Source organism: Raphanus sativus, chromosome 1 (genome assembly GCF_000801105.2).
Source record: "Raphanus sativus cultivar WK10039 chromosome 1, ASM80110v3, whole genome shotgun sequence".
NCBI lineage: Eukaryota > Viridiplantae > Streptophyta > Magnoliopsida > Brassicales > Brassicaceae > Raphanus > Raphanus sativus.
Window position 1 is genome coordinate 12,657,305 of NC_079511.1, and position 25,677 is coordinate 12,682,981.

At 34.6% G+C, this 25,677-nt stretch overlaps 3 protein-coding genes across 5 annotated transcripts; 2 read left to right on the forward strand and 1 right to left on the reverse strand.

Annotated features, from left to right (window-relative positions):
• The first annotated feature begins 4,358 nt into the window (after positions 1-4,358).
• On the forward strand, positions 4,359-6,573 carry LOC108807693 (uncharacterized). Of its 3 annotated transcripts, none has more exons than XM_018579969.2 (6): positions 4,359-4,475; positions 4,616-4,990; positions 5,076-5,303; positions 5,377-5,731; positions 5,815-6,075; positions 6,173-6,573. In XM_018579969.2, the coding sequence occupies exons 2-6, from the start codon at positions 4,641-4,643 to the stop codon at positions 6,410-6,412; spliced, it is 1,434 nt and encodes a 477-aa protein (XP_018435471.1). In that variant the 5' UTR covers positions 4,359-4,475; positions 4,616-4,640; the 3' UTR covers positions 6,413-6,573. The 3 variants fall into 3 exon arrangements, with proteins under 3 accessions (XP_018435471.1, XP_018435576.1, XP_018435525.1); XM_018580074.2 differs by having other exon boundaries at positions 4,624-4,990; XM_018580023.2 differs by having other exon boundaries at positions 4,360-4,475; positions 4,619-4,990.
• A 606-nt stretch (positions 6,574-7,179) lies between these two features.
• On the forward strand, positions 7,180-9,628 carry LOC108863194 (uncharacterized). The gene is made up of 12 exons (XM_018637534.2): positions 7,180-7,348; positions 7,429-7,544; positions 7,646-7,675; positions 7,770-7,906; positions 8,002-8,181; positions 8,259-8,322; positions 8,394-8,501; positions 8,594-8,747; positions 8,834-8,923; positions 9,011-9,066; positions 9,132-9,189; positions 9,281-9,628. The coding sequence occupies exons 1-12, from the start codon at positions 7,267-7,269 to the stop codon at positions 9,520-9,522; spliced, it is 1,317 nt and encodes a 438-aa protein (XP_018493036.1). The 5' UTR covers positions 7,180-7,266; the 3' UTR covers positions 9,523-9,628.
• LOC108840366 (ER lumen protein-retaining receptor A-like) lies at positions 9,596-19,215 on the reverse strand. The gene is made up of 6 exons (XM_018613202.2): positions 18,996-19,215; positions 18,563-18,828; positions 10,526-10,641; positions 10,074-10,147; positions 9,914-9,977; positions 9,596-9,821 (listed from the first exon to the last, which is right to left on the reverse strand). Exons 1-6 carry the CDS (start codon positions 19,084-19,086, stop codon positions 9,785-9,787), a joined length of 648 nt encoding a protein of 215 aa, XP_018468704.2. The 5' UTR covers positions 19,087-19,215; the 3' UTR covers positions 9,596-9,784.
• Positions 19,216-25,677: the final 6,462 nt, after the last annotated feature.

The window sequence follows — 25,677 nt, forward strand, 5'->3', positions numbered from 1 at the left end:
TCCGAACAAAGATAAGATGTACGAATATCTAAGGTGTACGAATATATAAGGTGTACGTATACATAAGTATACATAATGTGTACGAATACCTTAGGTGTACAAATGCCTAAGGTGTACGAATACCTAAGGTATACAGAAGGTGTACGAATACATAAGGTGTAAATATCAATATAACCCATCTAATACTTAAGATGTACAAATATATAAGGTGTACATATACATAAGTATACATAAAGTGTACAAATATATAAAATGTACGAATACCAACATAACCCATCGAATACTTAAAGTGTACGAATACACAAGTATATGTATACATAAGTATACATATATTTAAGGTATACGAATACATTGGTGTACGAATACATAACATCTATGAATACCTTTTGTTTATATCCCTTATTGCATTGAAGAGTTTAAATACATATTAAGTATAAAATTTAAATACATCTACGGATACAACGAGAGCACAGTGCTCTCCAAAACAATTATACGTTAATTATTTAGAACTCACATTTTACTCTATATAAAATTTAAATATTTTGCTAATAACCTATTGGTATTATAATCTAAAATTTGGTCAATCTCATTATAAATGATCTAATTAACTAAAAGGTGGTAAAAACAATCAAATAATTTATAACAACATTTCATTTGTGAAAGCTGATATACCAAAATATTTTCATTAAATTCAATAAAATAAATTAACATATTAGTTTAATTGTGTTTTCATATATGTGAAGCACATTCATTTAGCCAACATAATTTTTCATATAAAATTTAAGATTGTTTAGAAATGAAATGTTGAAATAAATAAGTGAAATACATCTTATAATAAAAAACTAAACAATTAAATATTTTTTATAATAAAAAGCTAAACAATTAAAAAAACTAAACAATTAAAGATTAAACAATAAATAATTGACATTAAAGACATCTAAAATGAAATATAATGAAAGAGTTCTTTAAAAAAAATACATCATATTTTTATTATGAAATATATAATACAGTTACAAAAAAAATCAATAAAATCAAAATAAAATCTAGATAATTTTTCAATAGAAAAAGACATTTTCTATTAATTGTTTAGTTTTTCTCAATAAAATCACAGCTATGAAAACTAGAATTTTAGATGGATATAAGATGTTTTAATAGAAAATAGACATTTTATATTATCTTGTATTATTCAAAGATTTTTTAAAAACTAAATTATTAAAATATAATGAAATATAATTTAAACAATTAAAAGATAATGAAATATAATGAAAGATTTTTTTTAAAAAACCAAACAATTAAGAGAATGTAATATGTAATACAGTTACAATAAATTTCAATAAAATCGAAATCTAACCTAGATAATTTTTCCCATTAGATTACTTCTAAGAAATCAATTTTTAAATTTTAATAAACATTTTTAGTATTTATATTTTTAATAATTAATAAATGATATATAGTATTTTGTATGATATTAAGCATTCATTTTAATCATTTTTAGTGTATAAATATTGCATTTAGGTGTCATAAATATAAATTTCATAAACAGGGGCTTGGAGTGTATATGGACGTAATGGTTTCTTATTCTTCAGTTAAAGAAAAAATGCTTTCTTCTTTTTCAGTTAATTTAACTGTAAAGATGGTAGTGTAGAAAAGAATGAGAGAGAAAAAGAAGATGAGAGGAAAAAAAAGGAGAGGAAGATGATTTTCGTAGATGATGGTTGGTGGTGTGGAAAAGAAGGAAAGAGAAAAAGAAGGAGAGAGAAAAAGAATGAGAGAGATGGTGTGACAAATTAAAGTATGAGAGAGATGATGTGACAAATTTTATTTTAGATATATTTTAATTGAAATGGCAAAGATTTAAATAATAAATCTGACAAAGGTCCCAAAGAATATTTAGACATAAGTTTACGTGGGCAAATGCAAAAAGTTCCCCAATTGGCTAATTTAAACTTGAGGTCGCCCAATTCCCTAATTTCAAACTTGCGATTTGTCCAATTTGCCATTTTTTTCTAAACTGAAATCTTGTTCACAATGCCATTACAAGAAAAGTTTAAGGTTGCCCCTCCAGGAAGTCCTCATCATTGTTAGTTTTCTTTTTCATTCACCTGCGGATTTAAAGTGTCTTTTTCTTTTTATCTTTATTCTTTGTTGTTGTCATTTTGATTTTTATACATCATATATATAATTAACATCATTATTTATAGAAATATTATGCCTTATTTTCTGTATGAAAAAACCGTGGGCTTAATGAATATGTCTCATTGAATAATCATGGCCGAGTTCTTTTAAAAGACAATGTGGGGAAGAGGAGATAGTTTTGACTTTTGAGGAAAAATATCCTCTAGTATTTGAGAACTCAAACTCTCATCCTATCATGTTTTCCATTGAACATTTCGAACTACAAATATTGAATTTTTTTTTTAAAGCTCTCTAGCTATGTCACTTTTTTGAGCTTAATGATTGTGTCCTTTTTACAAAGCTCAGGAGAGGATAACCTACTGATATATTAAACAATGTAGTTTTGTTTGAAATGCAAATCTAAGAACAATAAAAATGGTCATCGACGAAATAATCAAATTCACCCACGAGTTTTTGGAAAAGGTAAGTTGTTTTTTTTTAACAACCAAATATTTCATAGGTGAAACTACCGAAACAGTACAGAGTTTGCGTGATACAAAAACAGATTTAACTAAAACATTTCAAGCACAGTTTAAGCTTCTAAGAACATAAGAGAAAGTAATAGATACAAAATAAGAAGATGAAAATAAATTCTCGATATCCAAATTGATTCGGTAGAGTTCGACCGGATCTTGTTTTGAGTTTAAAGTTTTGATAAGCACCTGGTTATCTAATTTGAAACAGATAGAAGTAATAGATACAAAGAAGAAGATGAAAATATATTCTCAATATTCAAGTTGATTCGGTAGAGTTCAACCAGATGTTGTTTTGATAAGGACCTGGTTATTTGATTTGAGACAGATATTAGATATCTGGAGAGCCTTGGCTTAAAGCAGAGCTTCCTATACAGCTAGAGCCTCAGGCCATCGGGGTGATGTGACCTTGTCTAGTCTCTTCAAATAGTGAGCTGAAGAGGAGTCATCCACAACCTACAATCCTGTCTCGAGCTCGACACACCAGTAGCATTGTCATTCGCAACATGGTGGTGCTGCTAGTGTTTGACAATGCGGCTGATTCTTGCCATCTTCGTGCCAGAAGTAAGGCGGTGTAGAAAATATCGTTAAGATTAAGAGCTTCTGTTTTCATAAACCAAGAGGTTTCTTGCTGTCGATATGCACCAGCAGACCCAATTACAACAAATCGATCTACGCAAACGGACAAACCCAAGTGGTTGCATTTTGTCCATTGTTACTTTTTATCCCAAATTGTCTAGGATTTAGTGATTAACTAATAAATTAATCCATTTACTAGATTTTGATCCATCCTTTAAAGGGTGGGTATATTTTCTTGTTTTACATTTTTTAAAAATTTAATTTTTATATTTGTGTATTTTTAATTATATTTATGTGTCTTTATAATCATATTTGTGTACAATATTTTTTAGTTGATTAATAAAATGTTTTAATCTATTCTATTAAAATAATTAAACCAAACCTACCTCAATAGGTTCATGTTGCCAAATTAATATATTAGATTTGTATTTTTATTTGTAAGCATAGATGTGTTTTTTTTTGTTATTATACTTGTATAGAATATCTCTTTTTTCAAATTATTACTAAGAATTTTGATAATTGTATTAAATTAGTGATATTGTAGAACTATACAAAGTTACCATATCCATTTCACACACTAATTTTGTATTTTAATAGTAAATAGATATTTAGAAAAAACAGTATAGTTTCAATTTTTTTATTAATCAAATAATAATTAAATAGATAAAATTTCATTAAAGTTTCATGATTTGATTTCATATATAATTATAATAATAACATTATTACAAATAATATTCAAAATAAGATTACACCAAACAAAAAATATTAGAATAAGAAGTAACGAAGATGACTATGCTCTATATTAGATTTTACTTGGAAAACTATTAGCATCTTAGTTTACAAAAAAAGAAAAATTATTAGCATCTTTAGTTAATTTTAGTAGCCAAATATGTGTTGACTAAAAAGTTATTGGCAAAAATCGGTTGCTGGTTATTAGGGAAGTGGTGGTTGACATAGAATAGATATAATTTATTGATGCAGTTATATTTAAAAGAGATGTATTGTTAGAAATTTTAAATTGGACATAACATTTGTTAATTGGACATGTTCCAAAATTAATAACATTGATTAACAGTGTGTTAATATAATTTTATAAAGCCGTCACACTTGACCCTAGCCGGTACGTGTACTATTTTAATTGGGTCGATGACATGTAATTATCTTCTTGTTAAAATAGGCTTCGAGCGAAACAAACTTGTAACACGTCTCTTCTTCTTCTTCGCAGCGCTTCCTCTCAAACTCGCAGAGGTAAAGCTTCTTCCGTCTTCTCAAAGTATATAGATCTGAGATCGTCTTGAAACTGTTTGGTAGATCTAGTTTATGGGATGAGATCGAATGTTACATATCTATAGCTAGTGTTCTTGATGATTGATTTGGTATATGTGTAGTAGTGCAGATAATTAGACCTAGCCAATGCCAATGGGAGGAGGATTCAGAGTTTTGCATCTGGTGAGGCCATTCTTGCCTTTTCTCCCAGAGGTGCAGAGTGCCGACAGGAAGATTCCGTTCAGAGAGAAAGTCATCTACACAGTCATCTCCCTCTTCATCTTCCTCGTCTGCAGCCAGCTTCCTCTCTACGGTATCCACGCCACCACCGGCGCTGATCCCTTGTACTGGATGCGTGTCATTCTCGCCTCCAACCGTGGTACCGTCATGGAGCTTGGTATCACCCCCATCGTCACTTCTGGTCTCGTTATGCAGCTCTTGGCTGGGTCTAAGATCATTGAGGTTGACAACAATGTCCGCGAGGATCGTGCTCTCTTGTAAGTTAACAGTCTTTTTTTTGTGATTTTTGAACCTGTCAGAATTGTTGTTGTCTCATGTGTGTTTTGTTTGTTTCTTGTGTAGGAATGGTGCTCAGAAGCTTCTTGGGATTTTGATTGCTATTGGTGAAGCTGTTGCGTATGTTCTTTCTGGAATGTACGGTCCTGTTGGTCAGCTTGGCGTTGGAAACTCTATTCTCATCATCCTCCAGCTTTTCTTTGCTGGTATCATCGTTATCTGCCTTGACGAGCTTCTTCAGAAGGGTTATGGGCTAGGCTCTGGGATCTCTCTTTTCATAGCTACCAATATCTGGTACGTTACAAAGCTTTACTCTTTTTATGAGAGATTGTTATTTAGATGCATAAAGTTTTCAACTTTGACACAGTGAAAGCATTATCTGGAAATCATTTAGTCCCACAACAATCAACACTGGCCGTGGAGCTGAGTTCGAAGGTGCTGTCATCGCCTTGTTCCATATGCTGATTACTAAATCCAATAAGGTTGCTGCGCTCAGACAGGCTTTCTACAGGCAAAACCTTCCGAACGTTACCAACTTGCTTGCTACAGTCTTGATTTTTCTGATCGTTATCTACTTCCAAGGGTTCCGTGTTGTGTTGCCCGTGAGATCAAAGAGTGCCCGTGGCCAACAGGGTTCTTACCCTATCAAACTGTTCTACACCTCCAACATGCCGATCATTCTCCAGTCTGCTCTCGTCTCAAACCTCTACTTCATCTCTCAGGTACTTCCTTTTGTTTCCGCACAAAGGACTTTTAGCTAAGAAGGTTTATCTGATACAAGTTGCATCTCCTCCTTGTGAAACAGCTTCTCTACAGGAAGTTCAGTGGAAATTTCTTTGTGAACCTATTGGGACAGTGGAAAGAGTCAGAGTACAGTGGACAGTCTATACCAGTTAGTGGTCTTGCTTACTTAATCACAGCTCCAGCAAGCTTCGCCGAGATGGCAGCTCATCCATTCCATGCTCTGTTCTATATCGTCTTCATGCTCACCGCTTGTGCCCTCTTCTCAAAGACTTGGATTGAAGTCTCCGGGTCTTCTGCTAGAGATGTAGCTAAGCAGCTCAAGGTATTGTTAAAACCCAGTTTCATTGATAAATCGTTTTTTTCTTTTAACACTGTCTAGGTCTGGGAACTCACTTGATTGAAATATATATAATGATTAGGAACAACAAATGGTGATGCCGGGACACAGAGAGTCGAACTTGCAGAAGGAGCTGAACCGTTATATCCCGACCGCAGCTGCTTTTGGAGGAGTTTGCATAGGTGCACTCACTGTTTTGGCTGATTTCATGGGAGCCATTGGGTCGGGGACTGGAATCTTGCTAGCTGTGACAATCATATATCAGTATTTCGAAACCTTTGAGAAGGAAAAAGCGAGCGAGCTTGGTTTCTTTGGCTTCTAAATGTATCAGTGTCTTATAAAAGGGTAAATTTTGATGAGACTAGTCAGGAACTCGTATGTGTCCAACTCTAAAGGTGCAATAGACGATCAAACTGGTAGATACTTTTTGATTAACCAACAGATTTACCTCCATTAGTGTATTAAGATCTGTGTTATTTTTTCCCTACAATATTTACACACTGGTACCTTTTTAAAATGTTTGACAAAGAACAGATAGATCTTAAAATGTAACCTTTTGAAAGGAAAAGAAAATCGTTAAGAAACATTAACTTGTCTCTCAAGTAGTCGTCTACATATGAAGCATATTTTTTTTACTCATTGTCTATGCCAGCTTTGACACTCTTTCTATTCCTTCATGCCTAACTTCCTCAAACCTTATAGTCTTATGTAAATTATGATTCATATCCGCAACACAAAATGAAGTGAACACTTTTAAATCCAAACAATAGTGTTGAGAGAAAGTTGTCAAGAATGCTGCTTTTGTTCTTTCAAAATTGGTTTAAATAGGAAATTCTTGACGAAACTTCTTAAAAAAAAATTGGTGGGACATGAAAATTTCCCAATACCGGCACAAATATATATCTCCATACTCGAGTAATACTTACCTAAAATGCTGGTAATGAAGCCTTCTGGCCGAGTAAGAGAGACCTAAGCATTGGCCGGCCCAAACCAATAATCAAAGTACAGTATTGTCCCGGTTTAACTAACCCAAAAAAACGACTCCGGTAGAAGATAAATTTGGTGGTTACTTTAATTGGGTGGTCCAGAGTCGAATTGTAGGGTTTTAGAAAAGGTTTCTCGTCTCCATCGTCGCGCCTCTGCAACTCGGAGCAGAAGAATAACAGCGGAGAAGAAATGCCTCGAGTCATCTCCAACGAGACCCTCGGCTGCCCTCCGATCCGTGCTTTAACCTTTGATTCTCTCGGGCTTATCAAAGGTCCCCACTTTTCTCTCTCTATCTCCCTCCCTCTCTCTTCCTTCAGCTGAGGAACTCATATTTCAAATTCGATGTTGCAGTGACTGAAGCTCGAGGTAAAGAGAGAGGAACTCCCACTGTAGTCAACACATGGGGCGAGATGAATGCTTCCAGAAGCGTTCTCGCCGCTTCCATGGATGACCGTCTAACCAACCCGGTAAACACAAAAAGTTTCATCCTTATGATGTCAGCTCTGCTTGAAGCTTAGTTGAAAAGCTCATCACTTTTTTTTTTTGTCTTCTTCTTTTAAAATTGCAGCTTTTGGCTGTGGCAAGAAAAGATGGCAACGTAAAGTGTTAAATCCTTACTCTTATTAAGCTATATCTGTAATTTGTTTCTTCTCTCCACACAACCGAGCTAACGTTTTATGTCCGTTCTACAGGTTGAGGTTCTTAATCCTTGTAATAATGATCTTCACTTTGCATACTCTGTGTTTGGTGACGACGGTTCTTCGCCTGAAGATAACGAAATCTCCGGCCTGCACTTGTTTAGAAAGCAAAAAGAAGATCAAACAGAAAGGTATGAAACAGTTTCTTCAACCAATCAATCACCAGTTAATTTTCTGCTGCGATTGATGTTTCTCAGAAAAAAAAAATAAAAAATGGTGTTATTAGATCTTGCACATTGCTTACATGCACGAGAAAGGGAGATGTGAGCCTCAGAACGGTTCAGTTTCCAGATGCGCGTGCTGATTCTAAGGATGACGCTGCGCCCAAAACTTGGAAAGCATGTGGTTCTGGTGAGCTATTGGTTGGTAAGGTTGACGGGACCGAGAACTTCGGCTTGTTTGGAGGGTTAGTAGTTAACAACTTAGTTTTTTTTTTTATCTCTCAGTTTGATTGTTACCGTACTGAATGTATGTGTAATGCAGCAAACGTGTTGAAGTCAATATATGGGATCTTGAACAATGTACCAAGATCTGGAGCGCAAAATCTGTGAGTTTCTTCTCTACCAAACCCTTCAGTTAATGTCTCTTGTAATTCTAACCAATCTCTGCTTGGTGCAGCCTCCTAAAGACAATCTAGGGATCTTCACGCCTACCTGGTTCACTTGTGCTGCATTCATGAGCAACGACGATCACCGTAAATTTGTCACTGGAACTAAGTCTCACCAGGTTAAAACCATGATGTTTCTTTTCTTACTTCCCCCCAGATTGTAGTCGCTTTGTCCAGGTTACTCACATTTTTTCTTGTTTTCTTGAGATAGGTTCGTCTTTATGATGTTTCTGCTCAACGTAGACCGGTCCTGTCCTTTGATTTCCACGAGACTGCTATTACAGCTATCACTGAAGACCCAGATGGTCATACTGTCTATGTTGGGAATGCTTCTGCTGACCTCGCTGCCTTTGATATACGAACAGGTTCGTTGATTCTCTCTACATACGTATCATAAAACAATGTTGCCGTATCAAACAAGTAAGCAATCAATTAACCATCTCTGTTGCAGGAAAGCTGTTGGGAAGCTTTTTAGGAAAGTGTTCCGGAAGCATAAGATCTGTTGTTAGACATCCACATCATCAAGTGATAGCTTCTTGCGGTAAAGATGCATTGTATTGTCACACTAACTTTAAAATCTATATGCGTTTCAACAATCTCATGTGTGTTGTTTTGTTTAATTGTTCAGGGTTAGACAGATATTTACGGATTTATGACGTGAAGACACGACAGCTCATCTCTGCGGTACGCTCTTTGACATGGATGTTAATTAGAAATCATCATAACTCATCACACTGTTTTTTTTGCAGGTTTTCTTGAAGCAGCATCTTACAGGTCTCGTCTTCGACTCAGGCTTTAGTGGAGAAGGTTAGTTTTCTTTTTGCCGTTGACATTATCACATATTCCTACATACGTTAGTATGTTTGTTATATGATTGGGTTCTCTATGGTCGAAGCAGAGATAGCTGTCGCAAACACAGAGGTTGACGCTGAAACAGAAGAGACAATGAAGCAGGAAGGTGATGAGGAAGAGAATGAAGATGAAACAGAGGAGGCTCCTGTGAAGAAAAAGAAGTCAAAGAAAGAGAAACGCAACAGAGAAAAAGTCTCCGAGGGTGAAGAGGTAGACGAGGTAAGAAGCAAGAAGACACGAGACCACAAGAAGAAAACCAAGAAAGTAAAACATACTCAACAAGACTAGTTTTAAGTTTTTTTTTTTCCGAAAACATTGCTGTTGTACTTTTGCTCTTGTAATCTGAGCTACAGTTTTGAACAACACTAAAACGAATAGATTTGATTTCAATCTCTACGTGGAATTCATACACGGGAAAGTTACAATGTGAAGCATCTTACACAACAATTCGGCATCGTTCAACTCTTGTTAGATTGAAACAACAGGGGGAAACCAAATACTAACAATGTCTCTTGTTTTTCTAACACTTGCAAAATTTGTCTGGTTTTTCTCAAGCCGGAAGCTTCAGTTTGGTATTGGTTTTCCAGCTGGAATGAAACAGAAAGGGATCCCAAGTCAGTCACATGTTCAGTGGCTATAAAAGGTTAGGAGAGTTTTCAGACTGGTGGAGTGTATTTACCTCAAGTAGTAATAGTAGAAGAAATCAGCATAGAGAGCAGTTTGGACAAGACCGGATACACAAGCTGGAAAAATTGCAAATATGTCAAATCTTTAGCAATGAGGAAAAAAATATGTCGGCAGAATGTGATTTGGTGCTTCTTTGTTGAAACATTTATTACCGATCCATCTAGTGAAATGATCTTCTGTGAAATAGCGATAGATCCAGTTGATGATATATAATCCACGATACGCCCTGCAAGTTAAATAATTGCTCGCTGAGATTTTGTATACAGCACACAAACAAAATGTATAACCAACCAAGCCTATCTAATCTCCTTTATATAACAGAATAATTAATTCAATACAACCTCAAGCTTAAAAGGAAAACGACTGTATAGACTTTTGAGATACATGTACTGTTTTGCATTGATCACTTTAGTAAGTAACAAAGACAGTATATCAAGAAGAGAGAACAATTCTAAACAAACCCAATAGATATATTACAGTAACATTATTGCAGGTAGTAGTAGACTAGTAGTCATTCTATATCAACATTGGGTTCCAAAATGTGAACCAATTAAAGTCGGTAGATCAAGCAAGCAAACACATATCTCTAGAAAGAATTACGTACCCGAGAAAGAGAACATATTGTCCAGTCAAATTGTCCACATTCCCACTTCTTTGTAGCAGAACCAACTGAGGAAGGATAGCAACTGCCTCCAAGTATATAGAAAAGGCCCATAACACCTGCAATGCTTCCAAATTCAAAGGATTAGCATAGTGCATTATCAGCATACAAAAGCGCCACTGCTGCAATACTACTTCAGAATACAGTTCGGAGTGAAGGCAGTTGCAAAGATGAAAGTTAATCCAGGGGGGCATATTTGCCAAATATATATATGAAGGCAAGGCTAAATGACATTGATGAATTTCAAATAAATAGATACAATAGGCGCATCTGACAAGTTAATCAGAGAACATTTTCACAAGAAAGGTAACCTCGAGAAGATGCTGATCACAAAAATCCATTCCACCTTCTGGAAGAAATTTTTGTCACAGGACACAGTACATTTTGTTGGACAATTATTTTTAACCAATGGGCTCAATAATAATTGACAAATGTGAATACAAAATGGGCCAGCGAATGTAACCGAGCAAAAGCCTTAATGACTTTATTGAAGAGATGTGTAAACATCCCACATCGGTTACATGAGGCAAAGTCGAGTAGTATATATATGTTCATGAGTTAGGAGTGTGTAAACAGCTCAGAGAGAGAGGATAGCCCCCACGCGCGCGCCGCCGCCGTCCGGTCCGGGCCGGGCCGGGCACGGGCACGGGCGTCGGGCGTGGGTTATTTTGAAACGACAAGTAGTTTGTTTACAAAATAAAAAACGACACGCAGTTTATCCTCTCGAGATATTTAAACAAGAAGAGAGCGAGTCTTGAGGAAGAAGTTTCGCAACTTACCTTCCCTCGATCTCCGCGAGATTCTCGCCCACGTGCAGCAACTGTTGCGGGAAGTGGCTGCTCCGTCTTCTCTTTAAATACTGCCTCTCCTCCTCATTCATTACTCACTTTTTCTTTCACATCGAAACCAGCAAATATTCCCTTAGCGTAAGTATTTAGAGAGTGTTTCGTAGAGTATAGTTCGATAGGGCATTCACGAGTGAAGCGTGAATCGTCGCCATGGTTTTATCCTGGGACTCTATATTCGTACAGTCCCGTCTCACTACGGAGCGAATATAAAGAGTTAAGGAAAGAGATATCATATCTCGACTCCATGAACGTTTTCTTATCGGGTTTCATTTCGTCTATTCAATCGTTTCTTTCCTTAACATCTCGCTTTTATTATATCGTTTATTTGATTCGGTTTTCCGGCTTCTACAATCTTAACTCTTTATCGCTTTCTGTCTAAAGCTTTAATCGGATTGAAAAACGATTTATGAAACGGGTTTTAAGGTTTTGTTAACGGTTTCAAAAACGTGTTTGCGATCTGCTCTCTAGCACTTCCGCGAAACGTTTAAGATACTTTGTTATTCAAAACGTTCTGTATTCGAATCGTTTCCACGAACGCTTCTTTAAGCGAGTTTGTGAAACGATCTAAAAGTCTACACAAACGGTTTCTGCGAACGCTTTAAGCGAGTTTGCAAAACGTTTTCTCAGACTTAAATCGATATGATTTGGTTCAAACACCAAAAATGAAAATCGATTTACATTATTATTTTTATTATTATATTAATAATAATTTGTTATTGTTGAATGGAGTACTAATCCGTTTTCATGTTTTCTCAACAGAAAAATGACGGATGCAAACAACACCCTGATTGACACTACCATCGCGCAAACTCCAATCAACGTTGCTGCAACTGATGTATCTGGTGTGACTACCGCTGGAAACATCCCTGCTTCCTCAACCGCTGCAGCAACAACAACCATTACCCTTCCTGCGGGAAACAGTGCTGATGAAACCACGCGCCGTAGCTTGTTCGGTGCTGGTCTTTATCAAACGAGTACAGGTCTAGGAACCTCAAGTGGTCCGGTTGCAGTACCAACTCCTCCGTCTGTGCCCAGCCTGTTCACTCAAGGACTGATGCCAGACCAGTTTGATGGCAAAAACTTCAAAACGTGGCAGAAGAAGATGATGTTCTTCCTAACAACGATGAAGCTGGACAAGTTCATCCAGGAGGACAAGCCCCTTGTCCCTTACGGGATTGATGATGTGCACACTCTCGCAAGTGTTGACATTTGGGTGCATTCTGACTTCGTCTGCAAAGGCTACATTTTGGGTCGCCTCATTGACCCATTGTACCATGTCTACTGTGACATTCCAACGGCGAAGGAGCTATGGAGATCACTTGACAAGAAGTACAGAGGTGAGGACGCTGGCTGCCAGAAGTATGTGGTTGCAAAATTTCATGACTTCAAAATGGTGGATTCAAAACCCATCATGGATCAGGTGGAAGCGTTCCAGCTCATTTGCCATGAAATCAAAGCTGAAGGGATGTCCATCTGCGAGACATTCACAACTCTCAGCTTCATTGAAAAGCTTCCTCCAAGCTATGCGGATTTCAAGAACTACCTGAAGCACAAGAAGAAGAAGATGGGCCTTGAGGAGCTTATCATGAGGTTTCAGATGGAATCCAGGAACCGAATTGCTGACAAGATCAATGCTAAGGAGCATAGTGTCAACATGGCTGAGCACAAAGGCAAAGGAAAGGCACACGCCCATTCTCCAGCAAAGCCTTCGAAAACTGCTGCAGCACTGAAGGCTACTGGAAAAAACTTCAAGAACAAAGGCATTGAAATCAATGCGAATGTGGAGAGATTCAAGGGGAAGTGTCACTACTGCAACAAAGTGGGACACAAGACTGCTGAGTGTCGCAAGAAGATCAAAGATGAGAAGGCTCAGGCAAATCTCACTGAGGAGGATCTTGTTGCTGTGGTGACTGAAGCCAACATGGTTGAAAGCAACAACCCCAGGGAATGGTGGTATGACACTGGTGCAACCACCCACATTTGCACTGATAGGGCGATGTTCAGCACCTATCAGAAAAGCAAGACTCAGGAGAAGCTCAGGATGGGAAACACTGCAGTCTCCAAGATTGAAGGACGCGGCAATGTGATTTTGAAGATGACATCTGGACGTGAGGTCACTCTGACAAATGTGAAGCATGTGCCTGACATGAGGAAAAACCTGGTCTCGGGAACCTTGCTCAGCAAGAATGGATTCGCCACAAGCTTTGAGGCGGATAAGCTCGTGATTAGGAAGAATGGGATGTATTTGGGAAAGGGGTATGTTAAGGATGGACTGGTCAAGTTGAATGTAATGACCGTCCCTCCGAAAGTTGTAGCTCCAAAAGTTTCAATGAATAAGAAAGAGCCAGTTGCTTATTTGGTTGAGTCTTTTAATATATGGCATGAAAGATTAGGCCATGTAAATAATAAATCTATACAAAGATTAATGAATTTAAATTTAATTCCCAAATTTAAAACAAGTAAACAAAAATGTGAAGTTTGCGTACAGGCTAAGCTCACAAAAACGCCCTCACCTCGTGTTGAAAGAACTAATAAACCTCTAGATTTAATTCACACTGATTTATGTGATTTGAAATACATGCCAACTAGAGGTGGGAAAAAGTACTTTGTGACCTTCATAGATGACTGCACAAAATATTGTTATGTTTATCTTTTACATAGCAAAGATGAAACCTTAGATAAATTCAAAGAATTTAAACTCGAGGTCGAAAATCAGCTTAAAACAACTATTAAAGTAGTTAGAAGCGACAGAGGAGGCGAGTATGATGGTCCATTCAATTCATTTTGTAAGGAACATGGAATAATACATCAAACTACAGCCCCTTATTCACCAGAATCTAATGGAGTTGCTGAACGAAAAAATCGAACTCTTAAAGAGATGATGAATGCAATGTTGCAGGAATCTGGGTCACCCCAGAACATGTGGGGGGAAGCGTTGCTTACCACTAATTATATCCTCAACAAGATTCCACACAAAATAACTGGCAAAACTCCATATGAACTATGGAAAGGTAATTTACCTTCGTATAAATACCTCAAAGTGTGGGGGTGCTTGGCAAAAGTTGCGGTACCGCCACCAAAAAGGTCACTATTGGACCTAAAACAGTGGATTGCATTTTCATCGGATATGCACATAATAGTACTGCGTATCGGTTTCTGGTACATGAATCTGAAATATCAGACATCCATAAAAATTCAGTCATGGAGTCTAGAAATGCATCTTTTTCGAAAATATTTTTCCATACAGGGAAAAACATGGTTCAAAACGAACTCGAGAAGAAAGAGACAACGACAAGGACTCAGAAATTGAGACAAACGTTGAAGTTCTATAAATGATATCTCAGAAAATGAAGAAAAAGATGAACCTCGGAGAAGCAAAAGAGCTCGAAAGGAGAAATCTTTTGGTGATGATTTCCTAATGGCATTTCTAGTAGAAAATGTTCCAAAAACTTTGGCAGAAGCTATGGCTTCACCCGAAGCTCCGTTTTGGAATGAAGCTGTCAAAAGTGAATTCGATTCTATCATGCAAAATTACACATGGTACGTAACGGATTTACCACCTGGCTGCAAAGCATTAGGTAATAGATGGATAATGACACGAAAACCTGGTGGAAAATATAAAGCTAGGCTTGTAGTTCAAGGGTTCCGACAAAGGGAAGGCTTTGACTATTTTGATACATATTCTCCAGTAACCAGAATAACATCTATAAGGTCGATGATAGCTATCGCAGCCTTAAGAGACTTAGAAATCCATCAAATGGATGTAAAAACAGCTTTTCTAAATGGTGATTTAGAAGAAGAAATTTACATGAAACAACCTGAGGGCCATGTCATTCCTGGACAGGAAGACAAAGTATGCCGACTTGTAAAGTCACTTTATGGGCTTAAACAAGCTCCTAAACAATGGCACGAAAAATTTGACAACACAATGATGTCAAATGGTTTCAAAATTAATGAATGTGATAAATGCATATACTACAAAATTACCAAAAATGCGTATGTTTTGTTATGTCTATATGTAGATGATATGCTCATTATTGGAAGCAATAAAGACATTATCAATCAAACAAAAAACATGCTCAAAGGAAAATTTGAGATGAAAGATTTGGGATTAGCAGATGTTATTCTCGGGGTTAAAATCATAAGAAATTCAAAAGGAATTACTTTAACTCAATCTCATTATGCTGAAACAATATTAGAGAGATTTAAAAACTACTCTAATAGTACTGCAAAAACTCCGTTAGATCCCCAAATGCACTTGACAAAGAATTCAGGTGAAGCGGTTTCACAAAACGAGTATGCACGTGTGATCGGAAGTCTCATGTACTTGACCAATTGTACAAGACCAGATCTAGCGCATGCAGTAAACGTACTTAGTCGATATACAAGTAATCCAGGCCATACACACTGGAAAGCTATAACGAGAGTACTCAATTACTTGCGCTACACCAAAGATTTTGGGCTTCACTATGGTAAAGAACCAGCAGTTTTAGAAGGATACAGTGACGCTAACTGGATATCAGATTCTAAAAACTCAAAATCCACAAGTGGATATGTTTTTACACTAGGAGGAGCGGCAATATCTTGGAAATCTACCAAACAAACAGTGCTAGCTAGGTCAACTATGGAATCTGAGTTCATAGCATTAGACAAAGCAGCAGAAGAAGCTGAATGGCTTAGAAATTTTTTGGAAGATGTTCCTATGTGGGAGAAACCTGTACCAGCTATAAGAATACATTGCGATAGTCAATCAGCTATAGCTCGGGCTCAGAATAATCTCTACAATGGTAAATCTCGTCACATTAGAAGACGACATAAAACCATTAGACAACTTATCTCAACTGGTGTAATCACAATAGACTACATCAAATCGGCTGACAACCTAGCGGATCCATTTACTAAAGGTTTGCCACGAGATGTTGTTGCTAAATCATCAAAAGGAATGGGTTTAAAGCCTATAACTAATGAGGATGCTTGACTGCAACCCTACCTATCATGACTGGAGATCCCAAGACGTAGGTTCAAAGGGAAAACAAAATCAAGCAGAATCTAACCAAAGCACTTTGAGACAAAGTAGTCTCATCCCAGCTCCTAAAGATGATAAGTGCTAACGAATGAGAGAAGGATAAGCATATGCTTTTAATGATTCCATAGCTTCTAAAGCGAAGTATTACTCAATACTTTTCATGGTCAATCACCTAATGAGTGTGAAATGGGGCCGTTTCTAGGAGAATGAATGCAAGGCTATATTCTCTAAGTTCACTCATGAAAACCAGGAATAGTTCAGGGCCACAATGAACACAATAGAGAACTAAGTTCTACGAGAAAATGAAGCTGCGTTGTGCCTGTTGTCTCGGTCTACATAAAACACCGGTTGGTTCAAGACATCATGTTCACCTTCTGGTAAAGTAAACCCGACAGATATTAACTATGAGTGGTTCAAGGCTTAAAAATGCCACCTACTCAAACACAGTGAATTTTCGCAAACACTCTCGATAAGTCAGTCTGTCTAGCTTTAGTTTAAGTCTAGTCAGTAAAGTTTATTTGTTTTTTTTTAGAGTCTATCGAGTCTGCATCTAGTCTGCATATGTTTAGAGTCATTTCTATTCATGTGGGGGATTGTTGGACAATTATTTTAACCAATGGCTCAATAATAATTGACAAATGTGAATACAAAATGGGCCAGCGAATGTAACCGAGCAAAAGCCTTAGTGACTTTATTGAAGAGATGTGTAAACATCCCACATCGGTTACATGAGGCAAAGTCGAGTAGTATATATATGTTCATGAGTTAGGAGTGTGTAAACAGCTCAGAGAGAGAGGATAGCCCCCACGCGCGCGCCGCCGCCGCCGTCCGGTCCGGGCCGGGCGCGGCGTCGGGCGTCGGGCGTGGGTCGTGGGTCGTGGGTCGTGGGTCGTGGGTCGTGGGTCGTGGGTCGTGGGTCGTGGGTCGTGGGTCGTGGGTCGTGGGTCGTGGGTCTTGGGTCTTGGGTCTTGGGTCTTGGTGGAGGGCCTCCGGCCCGATAAGAATATTTTTTTTGGACCAAATTAAACCCAACGTTTTGACCCATTTAATTCTCAAAAAACAACATGCATTTTATTTTGAAACGACAAGTAGTTTGTTTACAAAATAAAAACGACACGCAGTTTATCCTCTCGAGATATTTAAACAAGAAGAGAGCGAGTCTTGAGGAAGAAGTTTCGCAACTCACCTTCCCTCGATCTCCGCGAGATTCTCGCCCACGTGCAGCAACTGTTGCGGGAAGTGGCTGCTCCGTCTTCTCTTTAAATACTGCCTCTCCTCCTCATTCATTACTCACTTTTTCTTTCACATCGAAACCAGCAAATATTCCCTTAGCGTAAGTATTTAGAGAGTGTTTCGTAGAGTATAGTTCGATAGGGCATTCACGAGTGAAGCGTGAATCGTCGCCATGGTTTTATCCTGGGACTCTATATTCGTACAGTCCCGTCTCACTACGGAGCGAATATAAAGAGTTAAGGAAAGAGATATCATATCTCGACTCCATGAACGTTTTCTTATCGGGTTTCATTTCGTCTATTCAATCGTTTCTTTCCTTAACATCTCGCTTTTATTATATCGTTTATTTGATTCGGTTTTCCGGCTTCTACACATTTCGCTAAACAGAAGCAAAAAAAAACACTAACGATGCAACACTTCGACACTCAAGGAATTTCTCATACTAAACAGCAAGATAAGAGAAGTGGCACATGCAGTACAAACTTTAAACAAGCTTTAAGCACCCAACTATGAAAAAGTTTCAAATAAGACTACAAAACACAGACTCCAAATCAGTTCAGAAAGTTGTTCTGATCAATTCTTTTACATGAGCGACTATATATTCTACCAACAACCAACAACATTACAAAATCCAAATGATATAACTGGAAAAGAACTGACATATCCATCATAATCACCAAAGAAATGATTTAGCAGTATGAGGATCACCATAACTAAGTGTGAACAAATGAACCATAAGAAGATAGCAACTACCTTAAGGTAAATACGTCTCAGTGTCACTTAACAACTGAACTATGCTTTGAGGTATTCGCTTTTTTCACGTCTCTACAAACTAAAACTACAAAAGCATGGTAAAACTCAAATTGACAATACCTCTTGGAATGTGAAACTCTCATGCAGGAGAAGCCCCAACACGAAACACGCCAACACAACGTACTGATGACGAAACGTATCCAGATCCTTATCGTACGACTTTCGCACGAGTGGATGCCTACGCATACACCAAACGATAGCCAGCGAGCTAGCAACGAAGACGACCTTCATCACGCTGTTGTAGAGAGACACGTAATCGGTGAACAGATCCAGGTACCGAGTCAAGAACACAAGCGCATACAGCTCCTGCGTCTTGAGAGAGATTCCTAGCACCAATCAAATCCGTTAAAATCATCATTTCGCATTCTTCCATCAAAACCTAATCTATTTCGCAGACTCGGATTCACATGGAAATCGATCGTGAAAGGTCAAAGCAATGCGAGATTGTTTTCGAGAGCTCGTCTTCAGTGCATACACAGGGAAGAGAACTCACCAGCGCAGGATTTCGTGGCGTAGATTTTGAGGAGAAGGATTAAGATACTCATCAAGTGAGTCATATCGCCGGCGAATCTAAAGATATTCATCGTTGACCAGAAGACGGAGGAGACTCGACGACGATAACTGTTTTTTTTTTTTCCGGGAATCCAGAAACCGAGAGAAACGGAGAGCGAGAAAGAAAGAGAGTGCACGTTCCCGATGACGTGGCAATCACTAACATCTGCGCTCTCAATTATACTAAATTCGAAAGTGGAAAGGTTATGTTATCTGCTACGTCGCACCTTGTTGAAAGTAGAATGCGCTAGGTTTCTGTGGGTCTACATTCCATCAAATTTAGGCCATGTGTCAATCGAGCAGTGATGTGGCAGCTATGTACGCGGCTGGTATGGTGGTGGCGTTAACATAGTATTTTTTAGTTGCTCGTGCTCCTCGTGTTCTATATAATTTTAAAAGCAGTTAAGACTGTCTAGGTAAGTTAAATGGACCAGCTACTAGCTGCTTATTAATGGATACGGGCCTTCAGTTATTTTTATCAAATGTGGGCTTTAACTATCTTCGGTAATGTTTTTTTTTCTTTTCTGACATCTCTCTTTGGTAATGTTACTATTGACTACTGAGTAATGATTATTGGTTTTAAGCTAACACATTTTTTTTTACGTTTTACACCAGATGAACACCCTACCTACGCTTGAATTCATATATCAAAATGAGTTTTCATTAGATTTTTGGTTTTAATTTTGAAAGGTGGTTGAAACCCTATTAAGTAATGGTTGATTAAAAATTTTACGCAATGAATTATATTTAATCTTTATTTTCAAAAAAAAATAATTAAGAATTATGTAAATAAATGAAGAAAATAATTACGTGGAATTTTTATGATACAAGTGCAATTGTCAGTCGTAGCATTCAGACATAAATATTTATAAAATACATAAAACTATATATTGTATAATCATCAAAAACAGCGCAAAAAAGTTATTTTTATGATATAATTTGTTATTGATATATGCGTGTGTCTAGATGTGTTTTTTTATGGGAAAAATTGCTTGAAGGTAAAGGTGGGAGTTTGAGTATTCATTCAAATTCGATTCGGATCTATTAGAATTTTAGATATTCGGAATCAAAAATTAAAATTTTATTTGAATATTTATAAATGTCAGTTTCGCTTGGATCTACCGGATTCAGTTCGGATTAATATATCTATTTAAATTATGTAAACAAGTTTAAAATACAAATCCTTACATTCTTCAAAATCAAAAAATAAAATAATTTACAATGTATATTGGAATGATGTTTGACTAAATACCTAAAATTAACATGAAAATTGGTCCAGTTTAGTTATAGCATATTTCCATTGTTTTGAGTAATTTTATTATTTTGGATATTCAATTTCAGCTATTTTAGATATTTTCAAGTATTTAGAATAATTTAAATTATTTGAGTATTTTAGATATTTTGAAATTAAATCTAAAATAATTAATATATTTAAATATATAATTGTGATTTAGATATTTGAAAATATCTATCTAATAGCGTTTGGTTCCGATTCCTCATGACACATGATGATGTCAAACGTCATGACTCATGAATACACGTAAAACCAACAATGTGTTGCTTTTTTTTCTTGATCGTGAGTCAAATAAACTAAAACAACAAGGCATGACTAATGCTTCTCCGTGGATACCGTGGTCGGTCAGATTTTTTCCTTTATATTATGATGATGTTATTTTCAAAATCAACTGTATCGTACAATAACGTTTAATCTAGAAGAAACAGTGCATCTTAAAAATGATGATAATATAAATGATTTTTTTAATTGTTTTATTTTTTGATTTTATTCGAATCCAAGTAATTCAGTCGGTTTATTATTATGACACAGATTATTTACCATCCAATATTTAAAATGTTAAGGGTTTTCACTACAAAAAAAAGACTGTAATACATCACTTAAATTGAATCAGAAAAATAAATGATACTAATTTGAATTATTTATTAGCAAATGATTCAAAATATGGTGTTTAACATCAATTATAGCAAACGATGATGTTATTAATTTATTTGACTTCACTTCCATGGAATTGATGCAAATCTATATTAGTTTACATCACTTTTAAAAAATTGATAGAAAATATAACTTTTACATCAATTAAATGATCGATACATTTACTAATTTGGGTTAACATCACTTATAGAAATGACACAATAGTAACATCATTTCAAAGAACGTTGCAAATTTGACATCAATGATAAAATGATACTAACAATTTAATTAAATTATGAATATGTGTATATAATTCATTTGTGTCGCTTGAATATATTTGATGTTGCAAATCTTATTTCATACAAATTAAAAATTCAATAATATCATTCGAATTTATAAATAATTTATTAACAAAATTTGTATTGTTGATAATATCATTTGAATTATTTAATAAGTAAGTTAGTTAAATTGACATTTTTAATATTAAAATGGTAACTATATACTGACATAATAAAGAATATTAAACCTATATTATAAAAATATTTTAATGTTCATTTTAATATATAATTAATTAAACAAAATAAATTATAGTAGTCTATTTTATAGTCACTTCGTTATTTTGTTTTGTAAACAAAATTGTACACCATTTAAAATATACATGTTTGTTACAAAAAAAAATAGTCATATCTTCTCCTATTTTATCTCACCCACTAGATCACGATCCTTTTTAACTGAATAAAAACAACGATATAATCCTTTACTTCTGATCTTTTTTTACAGTTTTTTATCTTCCTCACAAAAGTCTTTAACAAATGTTTCCAACGCAGTTTGATATGGTTTCTTCTATTGGAGCATAGTTTGTAGCCGATGTTGAATCGATCTGAATATCATCCTCTTGAAACTTCTGTGAAGACAAATGTTGTATACGTCAGTATGTCATTGGTTAAGGTTAGTCAACAGTAAGAATCTCGTGCAATCTTTTCTTTTGATTTGATTTTGTATGCAACACCTGTCTTTTCTTTATATGAATCATGATGATGGTATAATTGTTTTTGCAGAAGCAATTAATAGTCTTAAAACACCAACACCAAAGGCAGTAGTAGATGCAGAGAAAGAGAAGAAAAGCAATTAATAGTCTTAGAACACCAACACCAAAGGCAGTAATAGATGCAGAGAAAGAGAAGGAAAATCTTGACTAAGGAACTCTAATGGCGAATGTTTACTGTTATGCAATTTTGAATTCATCTTTTTTTTTCTTTTCTTGTTTTATAGGTTTTTCATCTTTTAATTGTAACATCACGAGAACTATTTCAAATAAATATTAATAATTTCTTTTTAATGATACAAATTTATTTACTAATCTAAATTTATTTAGTGATATAAATTCAACAACAATAAGAATAATTTAATTAATAAACTGTAAATGATAAAAAAAATTAGTGAAATCACGTCAGAAATTGATTCTAATTTAATTCAGTTATTAAAATATAAATAATTAAAATCAATTATTTTAACTGATTTTAATATTAACATCGTTTTCAAATTGATATAAATATTAGTATCAGTTTTTGTAATTGATATATATTAACATCACTTATATTAGTTGATGCAAATATTTTTTTTTTCACATCAGTTATTAGTAAAATGATGTGAATTATTTGCATCACCACTTTCAGAGTCATTTATATAAGTGATACAAATTTATTTTACATCATTTATAACTAATGCAAAAATTAAAAATAAATGATGCTAAATAACTATTTTTTTGTAGTGTTTGTGTATTGAAAAATTATCGCAACTTCCATATGAACCTCAGAACCTCTCATATTGGTTCTGGAAAAGGAAAACTTAATATATATCGTCTATGATACCACCGATACCAAATTAGGCTGACTCGCTACTGAAATTAATATCACATAATACCAAAACCATATACATAATACATCTAATGTTCGTGTAATGCAAATTCCCCTACTAATTATGTAACTAGATCATGATCCGCGCTTCGGAAGCGCAGAATATTTTATGATTCAAAATTTTGTTAACAATGTTACAAATATTTAATATGTAAGAATTTTGTCTATTTAAAAAACTACGTTTGAATCAACATTTTTAAATCTAATTTAGATCGTCGAGCCAGTAAACCCGGTAATCCGATATATAATCATGTTTGAATTGGTTAAAAAATAATGGGTTAATAAGTTTGATTTGAATCCACTTTGAATATATCATATAATACGACTATTATATAAAATTAATTGGTTAAGGAGTAATGTATTGCATGGTGATCATCGCATGGACTTATTAGATGGTGATTATGAAATCTCAAATTTAACATTACTGCATGTTGGTTATGAAATCAATTGGGAAAGAAAATATTTTTTTTGAATAGAAAGAAAATGGGCCAACTGATAAAATGAATGTATATAAGGTATTAAGTTAGCATAGAATAATGAAATAATTTACTAACATTAATTGTTAGTTAATAGGATCAGAAAATATATCATATTTAATAGTAGGTCCAATTTAAAAATTCACCTAAAAAATCATAATGTTTCTGTTTTAATAAGATAGACTAGATGATAACCCGCACTTTGCGCGGGGTGAATTTTTTTTAAAATATGTTGTATCTAAATAAATAATACATTTTTTTGTTATCAATATTTTTTTTACATTTGATTAGGGATGATATGTGGGTAGATATCATTTGGTTTGGTTAGGTTCGGTTTGGATCTTTGCAAATTTGGTTCGAATCTTTATATGTTCGGTTTGGTCTTAGATTCAGATAACCCATTTAATTTTTTAAAAACTTAAAGTTCATATATACTTTAAATTTCTCAAAACATAAAAATAAAAATAATATGTTACATATAAATTTGAATAATGTATATCAAAATACTTAAATTTAACATAAAAATTGGTTTAACTTAAATATTTGGATAGAAAATGAATAGATATTTTCAGTATTTTGGTATTTTGAGTAATGTTTAGTTATTTTAAATATATAATTTTTACTATTTTTATATATTTCTAAATATTTTGGACAATTTAAAACATCTTAAGTATTTTGTATATTTCTTTTAGATATTAATTTTTTAAAATAATATATTTAAGTATATAAATTTGGTTTGAATATACTCGGATACCCAAAATATTTTGGTCCGAATCGGGTTCATGTTCTGGTTTTTAGATACCAAAAATTTAAACATGTTCAGATATCTAACCAAATTGATTAAAGTTCTATACTATTTTCTAGATTGGATTTGGTTCGGTTATTTGGATTCGGATTTTTTTCCCAACCATATATTTTTTATTGTAACTAAATTTTAAATGAAAGTGACGATGGTTCATACTGATTTTGGGTATGCAACAATTTTTAAACTAAAACACTTTCTTTTATGTATGTGATTTATTTAGTTAATCATTAAAAAATATTCAAGACTCATTAAAAACGATAGGCTGAACTGAAAAAAGTTACCATTGATCACAAAATTTTCAATGTGAGGCTTGTACTATTTTTAGTAATTTATAATCATTTTAAAAAATTCGAAATACAACATATAAAAAAAAATATAATTTTTTTTTATTATATACTTAATGTGATTGTTTAATTTATTTTAACAAATAAAATTAAACGAAAAGTATAGAGGATAAAAAATTATTATCAAATCTTTATTATTCATAATCATTAATGGTGATATATATGTCAATCATATTAGAAAGTTCCGTAGCTTTTATTTAAGGAAACAATAGAGAATTTTTTTTGTATATTAATAATTTATTTAATAGTTATTTAATAAAAACTATAATATATGTGTAGATGGACCAACTTATTTCTCTAACAATCCTCAGAATAATTCTCATGATGACATGTGGCTACTAAACAATGTTGCAATGTTCCAGGATTAATATATAGGGGATACTATCTGCAATTAAATATAAACACATCAGTACATCACGTGACCTGGTAATCAACAAAATCGCCGCTTTTGCAATTCCATGCTGTGATAACTATTAACTAATTCAGACATGAGGTTTCAACTTTCAAAGTCGCTATGGATACAGTTTTTTTGTAACAGTGTTTTTCAATGCAATATGTTTCTGTACTTGCGTTCAAATATTTTTACATCAAACATTATTTAAACAAAATAATTTCGTATAAAAAATATATTTTTTTTGGTATGTGTAAACGCAAAAAAGAAACAAAAGACTCATGGTTTTTAAGTTTGAATTCATTTATTGCACTTTACCAAGGCAGCTTGACTAAAGACGTAGAACTTCTGTTTCCATTTTGATACGTTGCAACTGTATTATTCTGCGTCAACGCTTCATTATTACATTTTCTTACATAGGGTTTTCTTACGTAGGAAAGAGAATACTTTTAGGAGTGGTCTACTACACAGTCAATTCAAACAGTTAGATTCGTCAAAATAGTGCTTTGAGAGCCGAATCTTATAATCACTCTTATCATATTGTCCGATAAGGGAACCATCTTCTTTTTTTTTTCTGCTAAAAGAAAGTGGTTTCATTTTTTTACCAAATACTAAACATTATTTATACAAATAATCTCTGATCAACGTGTGTTCTTATAATGGACTAGGGTCAGTCCGACCTACAGGCGGGATATACTTTATTTGTGATTTATATGATTATTTTTTGTATAATTTACATTTACCTCATAAATACATCACTTATA

Excerpts from the sequence above, each read along its gene's own strand:
- LOC108840366 (XM_018613202.2), bottom strand. The coding sequence starts at position 19,086 with ATGAATATCTTTAGATTCGCCGGCGATATGACTCACTTGATGAGTATC. Across the intron at positions 18,829-18,995 it reads CGCCACGAAATCCTGCGCTG|GAATCTCTCTCAAGACGCAG; the intron begins GTGAGTTCTCTT and ends GATTGGTGCTAG. Across the intron at positions 10,642-18,562 it reads AGAGTTTCACATTCCAAGAG|GTGTTATGGGCCTTTTCTAT; the intron begins GTATTGTCAATT and ends GAAGCATTGCAG.
- LOC108807693 (XM_018579969.2), top strand. The coding sequence starts at position 4,641 with ATGCCAATGGGAGGAGGATTCAGAGTTTTGCATCTGGTGAGGCCATTC. Across the intron at positions 4,991-5,075 it reads CGCGAGGATCGTGCTCTCTT|GAATGGTGCTCAGAAGCTTC; the intron begins GTAAGTTAACAG and ends TTTCTTGTGTAG. Across the intron at positions 6,076-6,172 it reads ATGTAGCTAAGCAGCTCAAG|GAACAACAAATGGTGATGCC; the intron begins GTATTGTTAAAA and ends TATAATGATTAG.
- LOC108863194 (XM_018637534.2), top strand. The coding sequence starts at position 7,267 with ATGCCTCGAGTCATCTCCAACGAGACCCTCGGCTGCCCTCCGATCCGT. Across the intron at positions 8,323-8,393 it reads AGATCTGGAGCGCAAAATCT|CCTCCTAAAGACAATCTAGG; the intron begins GTGAGTTTCTTC and ends TGCTTGGTGCAG. Across the intron at positions 8,924-9,010 it reads TCAAGTGATAGCTTCTTGCG|GGTTAGACAGATATTTACGG; the intron begins GTAAAGATGCAT and ends TTAATTGTTCAG.